This window comes from Eulemur rufifrons, chromosome 2 (genome assembly GCF_041146395.1).
Source record: "Eulemur rufifrons isolate Redbay chromosome 2, OSU_ERuf_1, whole genome shotgun sequence".
NCBI lineage: Eukaryota > Metazoa > Chordata > Mammalia > Primates > Lemuridae > Eulemur > Eulemur rufifrons.
In genome coordinates this window covers 125458952-125471627 of record NC_090984.1, presented here as the reverse complement: position 1 = coordinate 125471627, position 12676 = coordinate 125458952, and the positions used below count along the sequence as shown (strand labels likewise).

At 60.7% G+C, this 12676-nt stretch overlaps 1 protein-coding gene across 2 annotated transcripts; it reads right to left on the bottom strand.

The window, feature by feature from the left end:
• Window positions 1-4234: 4234 nt before the first annotated feature.
• SIVA1 (SIVA1 apoptosis inducing factor) lies at window positions 4235-9751 on the bottom strand. 2 transcript variants are annotated; one of them, XM_069465324.1, is made up of 4 exons: window positions 9586-9751; window positions 7247-7441; window positions 6297-6453; window positions 4235-4450 (listed from the first exon to the last, which is right to left on the bottom strand). In XM_069465324.1, the coding sequence occupies exons 1-4, from the start codon at window positions 9701-9703 to the stop codon at window positions 4393-4395; spliced, it is 528 nt and encodes a 175-aa protein (XP_069321425.1). In that variant the 5' UTR covers window positions 9704-9751; the 3' UTR covers window positions 4235-4392. The 2 variants fall into 2 exon arrangements, with proteins under 2 accessions (XP_069321425.1, XP_069321426.1); XM_069465325.1 differs by lacking the exon at window positions 7247-7441.
• Window positions 9752-12676: the final 2925 nt, after the last annotated feature.

Genomic DNA, 12676 nt, shown 5'->3' with positions numbered 1-12676 from the left:
GTTTGTGGCTCACTCTGCCGGGGGAAGACCCTGTGGCCCGGGGAGGGGGCCTGGTCTCCCCTGCTCTGCTGGGCGTCAGCGCCCTGGGCGGGTTTGGGGAGTGGCACTGCCTGGCTGGGTCCTGCGGGCCTCCAAGGAAGACCCTCCTCCCCCAGCTCTGGCGGGGCGTGCCCGAGGCGGGACGTGGGATGCCCGGGTGTCCCGTGACCCCGCTTCCTGACCCCACCGGGCTTCGCCCCAGCTATGGAGGTGGCCGTCCAGGCTGCAGGGCCACCTGCCCCTGCCCCAGCTGCCGTGCCCTGCGCAAAGCCGCGAACATCAGGGAGGATGCGACTCGCGGGGCCCAGGTCTGGGCGAAGGTCCTGTCCTGGGCCACAGCCAGGCCCCAGAGCCGAGTGCTCAGTCACACAAGTCTGGGCAGAGCAGGAGAAGGCGCTGCCCTGGGTGGGGCGAGGATGGGGGCCGAGGTTACCTCCAGAGCGCTGGGGACAGTTCTGCGCTCCGACAGCTGCAGGATGCGCTGCTGGCGCCACCTGGTGGACGCCTGCTGGGGTGCTCTCGGCCAGCTGACTGGCACGCGGGCCGCCGGCGCCAGGCGGGTGCGGGGCGCTGGGGGCCAGGGGTCGGGGGCCTCGACTTCCTCATCTCAAAGGGACTCAGCCCCGCAGCTGAGGACACTGATAGGGCCCACGGCTGGCCAGATGGCAGTTGTCCTCTCTCCAAGGCAATGACAGGGGGGTGGCCAGGGGGTGTCTGGCAGGGAGCACAGGGTGGGGATGACACTGGGTCTGTGGGAGCCACGACAGCCACATCAGGATTGTCCCAAGTTCTCCTGTGGGGGGTCCCTTACCGCTCCAGTCCTAGCAGGCTGTGAATTTCAAGTCCTTCTGGAAGGTGCAAACGTACACAAAACACTGCACACTAAACGAGGCTTTGGAGGGAAGAGGCTCCCGGATTTCAAGTCTAGAAAAAGACGTGCATCGTAGAAACCGGAAAACACAGTGTCCCTGCAGCATCCTCGCACTCCGAGCAAAGCGTCACTGAGAGTGGTCCACGGCGTGTGGAGACAGGGCTGTGCAAGGCGGGGGTGGCGTCCTCCAGACGGCCAGGCCGAGCCGGGGAGCCGCTCCTTCCCGCAGGACCCCCGTGGACATCGGGTGGAAGCTTTAGGGACTTTGTGCAGTCCAGAACTTCAAAGTCATGGGTACGAACACAGACACGGTATTATTTTCTGTCCCCACTGTGGTGGGTGAGACCCTAAGGGCATGAACACAAGAATGCAGACCCTCTGGGAATGCCCTGACCTCCCTGGGGCGGGCGTGCGTGCGTGTGCGTGTGTGCGTGTGTGTGTGTGTGTGTGCTCGCGCAAGACACACCTCAGAGCGCAAACTCCAGGGAGCACAGCTGCCCCTGCAAGGGGCGGTCCCACCCTGGCCAGCAGGGCCACAGCAGACGGGGAGGGGGCAGCGCCATGGCCCAGGCCTGGTGCGGGAGGACTGGCCAGGGAAGTTGTACCACGACTGCCCATCAAGAGGAAGTTCTCTCCTGTGTCTGATGTACCATATCCTGCCTCTTCCAGGCCAGTCTGGAAGGGACAGGAAGATAACAGAAGTGACTTTAGCAGTTGGACTGCCCACTTCCAGCAGGTCCCTGGATCTGGGGGGCCTCAGTGTTGCAGGAGAGGCCCTGGTGCCCACCCAGGTGGGGTTCCCAGGGAAGGTCTGCTCCAACGCCCAACTTAGCATCCCACAGATACTTATTTCATCCTTTTGCTTCTAACTTGTGTCTTTACACTTAAAGTGAATTTCTTACAGACAGCGTATAGCTGGGTCTTGCTTTGTTGTTAAAAAAGAAATCTGACAATCTCTACCCTCTAATTGAGGTGTTCAGACCATTAACGTTTAACATGACGATTGACGTGGTGGAGCCTAAATACACCACCTGGGCATTTCTTAGGCACCCCATTTGCTCTTTGCTCCCCTTCTTTTCCTGGCTTCCTTTGCATTAAATGTTTAGAATCACCCCGTTTTACCTCCTTTATTGGCTCATTTGGATTTCACCAGTTTTCCCAGCAATGTCCTTTCTCCTGCCAGGCCGCAGGGCGGGAGGCCACACCGGGTGTGGAATGTCTGCGCAAAGGACCCAGCGCGGCTCCCGGCCTGCCCTGGGGTTTACAATACGATACGCAGCTCTTACCTGCGAGTCCCGCCAGGTGGCCTCGTGCTACTCCAGCGCAGTTTATGGGACCCTTACAGGAGTTCACTTCCACGTCCCCTCTCCCAAACTTAGTGCTGCTGTTTTGATGAATTTTGTTCCCAAATATGCCATAAACTCCTACATACACTGTTACTATTTTTGAACAGTGAATTTTTTTTAAAGTCGTAAAATATAAATTTTACTATTTTAACCACTTTTATTTATTTATTTTATTTTTCAGACAGAGTCTCGCTCTGTTGCCCGGGCTAGAGTGCTGTGGCGTCAGCCTAGCTCACAGCAACCTTAAACTTCTGGGCTCAAGTGATCCTCCTGCCTCAGCCTCCCTAGTAGCTGGGACTACAGGCATGTGCCACCATGCCCAGCTAATTTTTTTCTATATATTTTTAGTTGTCCAGCTAATTTCTTTCTATTTTTAGTAGAGACGGGGTCTCGCTCTTGCTCAGGCTGGTCTCGAACTCCTGAGCTCAAACGATCCGCCCACCTCGGCCTCCCAGAGTGCTAGGGTTACAGGTGTGAGCCACCGCGGCTGGCCGAGTGTCTGTGTTTTTGATTTGCATTTCCCTGATGGTCAGCGGCGATGAACATCTTTTCATGTATCTGTCGGCCATTTGTTTGTCTTCTTTGGGGAAATGTCTTCTCAAGTCCTTTGCCCATGTTTGAACTGGATTTTTTTTTTTTATTGCTAAGTTTTAGGAGTTCTCTGTATACAGACAGTCTCCAACTTACGATGGTTTGACTTATGATTTTTTGACTTTATGATGGTGCAAAAGCGATACACGTTCAGGATATGATGGGTTTATCTGGACATGACCCCACTGTAAGTCGAGAAGTATCTGTATAGTCAATTATCTTTTAAAGTGATTTTAAAAATAAGAAAACAACCCACCTTTTACATTTACCACTTGCTTCTGGTGCTCACGGCATAAAGCACCCTCTGCCACAGCACTCGTGCCTGTGGCGTGGACCCGGCCTCAGCACGCTCAGTTCAGGCGGGACCCCAGGCAGCCCTCTGTGACCTCCTTCTAAGTAGCCCCACAGCTGCCACCTCAGCCATCCCGACCGCCTCGCCGAGGGCCCGACACTGCTGCAGTGGCCCGCCCTGCGCCCCACGGCGGCGAGTCCCACTCTGCACCCGGCTCAGCCCCTGCCCACGCGCCGGCAGCTGCGCTCCAGGCAGCAGCGTCTCTTGCCCCTCACGACTGGCCAGTGCGCCCCACCGCCCACAGGGGCAGGGAAGGCGCTTCCCAGCCGTGCCCAGCGCACACCTGCGCCTGCCTCTGCCCAAATAACCTCTACTCTAGTCCGGAGCTTCTCGGCGGGGCTGTGGCTTGACTGTCCAGTGAGTCACCCTGGAAGGGCCGGGACCCACCCGGGGACTCCTGTGTGGGGCCAGCACTCAAGCCGCCTGCCTGGCTACGCCTCTCCCCCTGCCTACCCATCTGGGCCTCCAGGCCACTCCCCACCCCGCCTGTCAACTCTTCCTTCCAGCCCACAAACTGCACCTACTCCAAATGGAGCAGGGACTCGCACGCCCCCACCGCCGCCGGGGACATCTCCCTTGCTAGACCAAAGTTCCTGGCGGGCAAGGGCCTGTCAAGTCACCGGGGACCCTGACCACAGACTCCGAAACAGCAGAGTGGACACCAGGATACGATGGATCAGGGTGAGACGGTGGCGCTGCAGGGACAGTGTGGGAACAGGACCGCTCTTCGTGAGGTGGTCTAGCGTACTCCGGAGCCAGCGGCCCAGGCTCAGGTCCTTTCTCCCATTTACGGGCGGGGCGGGCAGGGCAAAGGGCACAGCCCGGGCTTCAGCTTTCCAATCTGAAAAGCAGGATGACAAGTCAGCACCTCACACGGTTCCCGGGGGCGCTGCAGGGGCAGGCAGGTGTGGTGCCTAGAAGGGGCCGGGGCCACTCCAACCGCCCCTTCACCCCCCAGGTGGGCGCCCTCCAAGTGGTGGGCCACTCACTTCACCCTCGCAACTGCCGACACAAACAAGAGCCCTCTTGTGCAAATATAAAGGGGTTTATTCGCTTCTGCCGTCACGAGTACAAAACACAGCATGTAAAGGCGCCCTCTCCACCCGCCCCGAGTTCAGCGTGAGCGGCCGCCGGCCGCCCAGGAAGCCTGCTGTCCGCCGCGGCCCTCGGGAACGCAGCGACCTAAGCCACGCTCAGGCTTCGAACACGGCACAGCTGGGGCACAGTGCCTTCTCATAAATGTCACTGCAGCTGCCACGTCGCCAGGGAGGAGAGAAAAAAGCTGGTGTTAGGGGCTGTGTTGTGCCCATCCCCCATAATTCAGACGCTGAGGTCCCAACCCTGGTGTATCTCGGGACGTGGCCCTATCTGGAGACAGCATCACAGCTGAGGTGGCACCTGGGAGCAGGGCCCTAAGAGCACCACGCGGAGAGAAAGACAGATGACACGAAGACACGGGAAGAAGCCAGCCACCTACAAACACCAAGACGCCAGCAGCCACCAGGAGGAACTGGCCCTGCCAACACCTTCACCTCAGACCTTGGCCCCCAGAACTGGGAGTGAGTAAATTTGCGTGTAAGCCCCCTGTCGGGGTGCTCTGTGACGGCGGCCACGGCTGACTCTCACAGCGGGTAAGGCCATTTGGGGCCCAACCTGGGTTTCAAATAGGACAGAATCTCTCCACAGAGACCTCCCAGTCCTGCCACAATTCCCTGGGCCACCAAGGTTTACACAGGAAGCATGTCACACAGTGATTTATTCTGATGTAGCGAGACTCTAAGAGTAAAGACCAGGAAGTCCAGCAAATCCCAGGGAGAAAGTGACCAGGAGACAAAGAACAAGGACACAAACAGGCAACACGCTGCAGCAAACACAGTAAGGACAGCACAGTCCAAGCTGAGTCAACAGAGCGGTCAGAACCGCTCGCCACTGGGCGTTTTAGACGCTTGGCTGGTGGCGCCGTGTGCCGGCTGTCAGGGCAGCCCCGGCCAGTCCCTGCTGCTGAGCCCGGCAGAGGACAGGCCAGCATGGGCCAGTGCAGGGCCACCAGGCAGGGGCCGTGTCGACTCAAACCAGAGCCACGGGGAGAGACCCGCCCTCACTCACACAGCTGGCAGGGGAGGGGGCACAAGACTGTGGGCTTCCCACGGGGGATGCCTGGGACACAGCTTCCTGCAGGGACCCGGAGCACGTCATTTATGTGTAAAACAGGGCCCTCAGGCACCCAGTGTGAACTGTGGGCATCTGGAGAAGAGGAAACCAGTTCGGGGAGTCCAGGCACGTGGGGCTCCACAGCTCTCTCCGGGGACCACATTCTCCCCTCAGCTGCCCTCTACTCTGGGCTCCCCCCTCCCCAGCGAGGAGGTCCACTGGACGCCGTGTCACCAAAGCCATGGGAACGCGCCACAGCCCTCTGCGCTGCTCCCCAGTGCTCCCACCCCTAGTGGGACTCGGGCTCCCACCCAGATGAAGAGACCCGAGACGGGACGCATGGTTCCGTCTCGCACGGCGAGCCTGGCAGCCCCCGTGTGTCTGGGGGAAGTCGTCTGCCTCGCAGGGCAGAGCTCTGCACCGCCCGCCACCGCCAAGAGTGGCCACGGGGTGGGGACAGTCCCCCCACCCAGACGCTCTGAGCAAGGACGGGATCCTGCCAGCTGTGGCAGACACACAGGCACAAGGGCAGGTCACGCAGACACCGCACCGCGTGCCTAAGAGACAATCCCCAGCCAAGCAGACGCAGCTGCTGCTGAGGATCGGGGGTGTCCCCGGGAAGCTACAGACCAGACAGACACACGAAAGTGCTGCTGGTGAAGTCCAGACGGGAGAGCTGAGGAGGGGAAAACAGGACGCTGCCTAACGCAGGGGGCCGCAGCCAGAGCGCGAGCAGGGAGCCCGCAAGACCTGGGTTTCCTTCAGAAAGGGCCACTGACCGCTCAAGCTGGGCCAAGTGCTTATCGCCGTCACATCCCGCTAGGCAACACTGGATGGCGAGGTGTCAGGGGCCACGCAAGCATGTGCTTGTGGCTGACCCACCCATCCCCCACGTAGGGCTGGCCGAGGACACGACTTTGGCAGCTCCGGGGACCACAGCACTTACTCCACAAGGCCACACAGGGCGCAGGCCACGGCGCCGCAGCCCCAGCAGGCGCGCACGCACCGTCTGCACAGCGCGCGCTCGCACTGGCCGCACACCGCCTTCCCGTCCACGGCCCTCACGCACGAGGAGCAGGCGACGGACGCTGCCCCAGATGGGTCTGTGAGGAAAAAATGCCACACGGTCAGCCGGGAAAGGACCCTGGAAGAGCTTGGGGAGGCAGGGTCACCCACCTCCCCACACACCTGAGGGCAGAGTGCTCCCACCTGCCGCTCCCACCCAGCACTGGACCCCTCTGACAAGCCGTGGGCCACACAGCACACAACACCCGCCACTGGAGAGAGCTCTCAGGGAGACGGGCCTGTGGCCATTCACGTGGCTCCGGGTTGGGGCCCCTTCCCTTCCCCAGAGCCCTCCGCTGCCTGGGCCTGGGCGGGAGGGCTCAGCGGCTCCCCACGTGCTGGTGTCAGAGCCCCGCGTGTCCCACCTGTGTCTGTGTGGCCCACGGCTTCCGTGGTTAGCAGAGAGGTCCTGGGCCCCTCCTAGACCCACAGACCAGACGTGCGGGTGAGGTTAGGGACTCTGTTATTAAAAAGCAGCACAGGTGACGGTCTGAGACCCACACGGCTCATGTATGGAATCTGCCTGTCTCCACCGGCTGGGGCTGCCCGAGAGGGCTGCAGGTGGAAAGCAGGTGGGGCGCCCAGGTGAGTCTCTGCTCCTTTTCTGGCCCAGCAGTTAGGATCTGCTTCACCACGGCCAGGCTCGGACACTGGGGAGGGTCAGGCCTCCGGGAACAGCAGCCTTCGGGGCCTTCCAGCATTTGCCTGGCTCATCAGACTTGGCCGGACTCCTGCTTGTCCGGGTAGGAAAAGCTCCTGAGCAGACAATTTTGCCAACAAAGAGAAACGCACATGCCACCACCCCCGTCAGCCACGGCCAGTGCCACTCACCGGCTTCGGAGGCCTGCGCGAGGCTCCGGGTCAGGCGGCCGTCGGGTCCAATCAGCATCTGCCCGCGGGCAGCCCTCGGGGCCCCCACGGGGCCGGGCTTTGGGGACTCCGGCAGGTGAAGGACGGCACAGCCTTCATCCCACGTGTGGTCCATGTAGGCCTGCGCCCCGAGGAAAAGGAGCTGCTTGGTCTTCTCTGGGGGAGACAAATCACCGCGTGTTCACGCCTGTGCAGCAAGGACGCCCCTGCACAGCCACCTCACCCTGCAAGCCTCACACGGACCCTGCTGGGCGGGCAGTGAGTCCCCCTTTGGGGCCTGTCACCCAGTAACCCCAGGACAAGCTGGGTCCTGGCAAGGCTGGTCCTGCTCTGCCTCCGTGCTGAGAGTGCTCTTCCCTCCCGCCGCGGCTGCCATGTCCTCAGGAGGGTTCCCGCCCTGCAGCCCCACTTGTGTCCGACACAAAGGACACAGATAGGGACACTCCTCTCCTGTCACTCTCACCTGCAACTCCCAGCTGGCCTCGCCTCACAGGCTGTGCCCCCTGCCCAGGACCCCCACCCTGAAGGCAGGCTGTGTGGTGCAGAGGGAGCTCCGCACTGGCGCGTTCGTCCACAGCAACAGTCCCCCTCTGCCCACCCGGGCAGGAAGCAGCCAGAGGCTGAGCTGGCCTGTGACCTCAGGCCAGTGCCCGGCCCACTGCTTCACCTCCTACAGAGCTGCCGGCAAGACAGGGCAGCAGCCGGCTCCTGACAAAGGTATCCCAGAACCTTCCAGACCCACCTATCCCTGGGAACTGCAGTGGTTACTCGGCACCCAGGACAGTGGCTCTCCATCAGGATGCAGTTCAGTCACCCGGGGGACTTCACAGCGTCAAACACCCGGCACCAGGCCCAGCAATGCTGTGTTTCCTTCTCTACCTCACCCCAGCCAGGACAGAGATCCCAGAAGCCCTGTGGCTCCACGCGAAACTGGCAGCAGTAACAGTTACAGGCAACCAATGGAGTGGCTGACAGCCCAGCCACACCTGAACCTCTTCTTCCTGACCCGCCACGTCCCCTCATTTATAAGCGGATGTCACATGGTGAGACTAATCCTTGTCCTCAAGGGCTTGTGGTATAACCGTGGCAAAGAGATCACGGTGACAGCTGTGGCTTGGCTTTCACCACTCAAGTCGCGCTTACTATGGAGGGCCCAGCGAGCCAGCGCCCTCCCCAGCCCAGTCCTGTGAATGACAAGCCCCCGCAAACGCCCTAGCACCCAAGGGAGAGAGCCAAGACTCAGACTGACCTGGTCCCCTTTCCTGTTTAGTTCAAATGTCCTTAGAGGGCACACAGTTGCAGTCCAGCCACAGACTCCTGCCCTCCTCATTTATCACCTGCACGGCCCGCAAGGGCATCTGAGTTTGCAACCCCAGTGCACAGAGAGAGAGAGGGTGGAGCAGTTGCTGATGTGGGGAGATGCAGCAAGAGGAAGAGAACCGGCGAGGGGCCAACCCAGAGACTGGGCTCTGTCCCCCATTCCCAAAACGCAAGTGGCACTACTCAATTACCGACACCTTGGGTTGTTCTCTAACTGCTCCCCAGTATAAACCTTGTGCCCCCAACCACTACTGGAAATTGCTACCCTGCTCTCCCGGACTCCCGTCTCTGCTCACGCTGATCCCGCTACTCCCGCTACGCTGCCCTCTTCCCCTCCTCTCCCTCTCTACCTAACTCCTACTCGCCCTGCCCGATCAGGCTTAGGCTCTTCCCTCGAGGAACCTCTGATACCCCTGCAGATGCTCCCGCAGCAACCTGGGCCTGTCCCCACCCGGGGCCTCCCCCACTGGGCTGGGCGCTCCCGGGGCGCAGGGGCGCGTCCGTCTTGATCGCCTTTGGTCTCCCGGGCCAGCCCGGCGCCTGGCGGGGCGGGCGCGCTCCATAAATACCTCTTGCAGTAGAAGAGGCACTTTTCCAGTTTAACCCACGCAGGACATCCCATCCCCCGACCTCTCCCAGGGCCTGCGGGGCCCCGAGCGCAGACTAGGGCATCCCCCACAAAGTCCGGACGACAAAGTCCCGAGGAAGCACCAGGCGGGCGCCGCTCACTGCGGACGGTGACTCGTGAAGAGGTCGTGGAGGAAGGGGTGGTGACAAGGGCAGCGACAGAGTGGACGGGCCTGGGGGTCACTCAGGTCCCACTCACTGACTCCAGACGTGGCCAGCCCGTGTCCTCGCGGCTTCCCACCTCCCAGGGGCTCGGGGCCGGGAAAGCGGACGCCGCCTCAGAGAGGAAGTTGTGGCCCGGCGGGATCCAGGCCCCGCCGCGGCGAACCCTCGGCGGCCGCCCCCGCACTCACCGAAGATCTCCCGTGAGTAGCGCTCCCCGCACACGCCGCGGCTCAGCTCCTTCTGGCCCACGCGGACTTTGAGCTGCAGCGGGGCCGCCGCAGCGAAGGGGCAGCCCCGCTTGGGCATGGCCGCGGGGCGCGAGCGACGCAGCTCCGCCGTCGCGCGCGCCTTACCGCTGACCCCGTGACGTCACAGCAGCGCGCCAATCCGCGGGCGAGGGCGGGGGCGGGACGAGGGCGGGGTGCGGCCCGGGATAGGCCGGGGTGGAGATCGGGGGCGGGGCTCCTGCGCGACGAGGCGCCGGAGAGGCCGACGGCGACGGCGGGGCGCGGCTCGTGCGACGGCGACCGCAGCGCGGGAAAGGTCAGGGGCGAGGTTGAGGGTCAGGGTGCGCACCCGGCGCGGGATAGGCCGGAAGAGAGCTCGGAGGCGGGGTTCCCACGAGCGCGGCGCAGGATAGGGTGGGGGCAAGGCCAGGGGCGGTCCTTGGTGGCGCACGAAGGGCCGGGGCAAGGCTGAGCGTCCAGACCGTGCAGCGGAGTCGGAGACGGCAACGGGGAGGGAACTTGTGCGTCGGGGGCGGGACTCGTGGGAGACGCGGCGCCAGATAGGTCGGTGGCGACGTCGGGGGCGGGACTCGTGGGAAGCGCGGCGTGGGCTAGGTCGCTGACAGCATCGCGCCTGCTTCTTTTTGGTCCCTAAACGACTGTGGGCGCTGGTTAGGTTTCCTCGTTTCCTTTCCCCAAGTTTGAGGGCGACCCACTCTTGCTAGGTTTTGACGGTGGCGAATTCCCAGACTTCTGCTCCCGCTAGGTCGACCTGACGTCCCGCAGGCCCACGCGGGCTCCAGGGGCGACAGTTCCTGCTCCCGGCCGCTACCGCCCTGCCCACATTTCCTGCATTGTCCGAAAAGTACCTTTTCTTTACAGCTGGCTCATTGACGGGGGTCCCCACGCCGTGCAGTGCGTCCGCGGCTGCCCCTCTCTGGGGTCCTGCTCATCAGACGTCCCTGCTCCCCTCCTCTGACCTGGTCCCCGCGGCTGTTCCTCTCTGGGGTCCTGCTCATCAGACGTCCCTGCTCCCCTCCTCTGACCTGGTCCCCGCGGCTGCCCCTCTCTGGGGTCCTGCTTGTCAGACTTCCCTGCTTCCCTCCTCTGACCATGTCCCTGTGGCTGTCCCTCTCTGGGGTCCTGCTAGTCAGGCACATTTCCTTAAACAACATCAATGTCATAATTTTAGTCTAATTTGGTCTTGACGTCTCTGTCTGGAGAGTGGCTCTGAATTCTAGTCCTGCTCTGTTGGGGCTGCAGGGAGGTGGTAGTGGGTGTTCACAGCAAGTGTTTATGGGATATGTCCTCATCCTGGTGGACACCCAGCCTGAGTGTCCGACCATGACCCCACTTAGCTCACGTGTGCTGGCAGGCGACCCTGTGCCTCTTGTCTGACCTGTGTCCCGTTTATTCCTGCCAAGTCAGCCGCTCTCTAGGAGAGCCCTGACTGGGACAAGAGTTAGGTTCGGGCGTGTCAGGTAAGGCACAGAGCGGCAACTCAACAGGACACATGAAGTAGCAGAGGCTTCGTGTGACCCACAGGCCCAGAGAGAGGAGGGCGGCTTGCTCGCTTCCAAATGGATGCTGAGGCGGCATGAAACGACAAGAACTCACTACAATTACCAAATCACCAATTTGTCCTTTACCGTGTGTCGTGCAGAGATCACCACTGCCTCATCTGCACTGGGGCCGTGTCCTCCATGCGACGTGGAGAGAGCCCTTTGTTGTAACAACTCAGATGCTCACAACATCTGCTTCTCAAAGAAAAGGGATGGGCACCCGAATTACTGGCGGGGTGGTCTGCACTGACCCATCACTCGATGACAGAGCCTCCTGACGCTGGAACACGTGAAAGAACCATTTCCCTCTAAGGTGGTGCCCTCCTACCCAGTGAAACCTCCACAGATACCTGCTGGCACTGCCGGTGGCTCCTCCTCAAGGTTTCATCCAGGTATGAAGAGAAACAATGACAACAACTGTGTCTCAGTGGAGGATTTAGCAGCTACTACAAAATACAGATTTGAAAACTTTTTTTGCAGCTTCCTAAATTTTTTTTTTTTTTTTTTGAGACAGAGTCTCACTCTGTTGCCTGGGCTAGAGTGCCGTGGCGTCAGCCTAGCTCACAGCAACCTCAGACTCCTCGGCTTAAGCAATCCTCCTGCCTCAGCCTCCCAAGTAGTTGGGACTACAGGCATGTGCCACTATGCCCAGCTACTTTTTTCTATATAGATTTTTAGTTGGCCATATAATTTCTTTCTATTTTTAGTAGAGATGGGGTCTCGCTCTTGCTCAGGCTGGTCTCAAACTCCTGACCTCGAGTGATTCATCCGCCTCGGCCTCCCAGAGTGCTAGGATTACAGGCATGAGCCACCACGCCCGGCCTGCAGCTCCCTAATTTAAATGGCAGTTGAGGCCAGGTGCAGTGGTGCACACCTGTAAACCCAGTACTTTGGCAGGCCGAGGTACGCGGATCACTTGAGCCCAGGAGTTGGAGACCAGCCTGGGCAACATAGTGAGACCCCCATCTCTAAAGAGAATAAAATGAGCCGGGTGTGGTGGCGCATGCCTGTAGTCTTAGCTCCTTGGGAGGCTGAGGCAGGAGGATGCTTGAGCCCAGGAGTTGGAGGCTGCAGTGAGCTGTGATGACACCACTGCACTCCAGCCTGGGACAGATTGAGACCCTGTTGTGTCCGAAACAACAAAATGGCAGGTTAAACTTGTGAAGCTAGGCTTGTAGCTTTTTATACAGAATGGAATGATTTCTTTTTCTTTGAAAAACGTCTGCTGTGTGTAAGGGTCAAGTCACACAAGGTGCCATCCCCCTTCCCCTAGGAGCTTACCCCTGCCGTTGCTCTCTCCCTTTGTCCCTCTTGCTGTGCTATGGAAGGAACACTTGCTCCTGCTGAGTGCTGACGCTGCTGGGCAGGGCAGGCGGTCGCTGTGGTGTAATGTGTCTTCCCCCTCTCAGGCCACCGAAGGCCGTGCTTGGCATTGTTTAGAGAAGTTTGGTTGCACGCCTGGAGTCACGGGAATTCAGAGTTGAGCCCGC

Bases quoted from the DNA above. Each gene is read 5' to 3' on its own strand.
- SIVA1 (XM_069465324.1), bottom strand. From the start codon at position 9,703: ATGCCCAAGCGGGGCTGCCCCTTCGCTGCGGCGGCCCCGCTGCAGCTC. The intron at 7,442-9,585 runs GTGAGTGCGGGG...TGTCTCCCCCAG, and splicing joins CTACTCACGGGAGATCTTCG to AGAAGACCAAGCAGCTCCTT. The intron at 6,454-7,246 runs GTGAGTGGCACT...TTTTCCTCACAG, and splicing joins CGCGCAGGCCTCCGAAGCCG to ACCCATCTGGGGCAGCGTCC.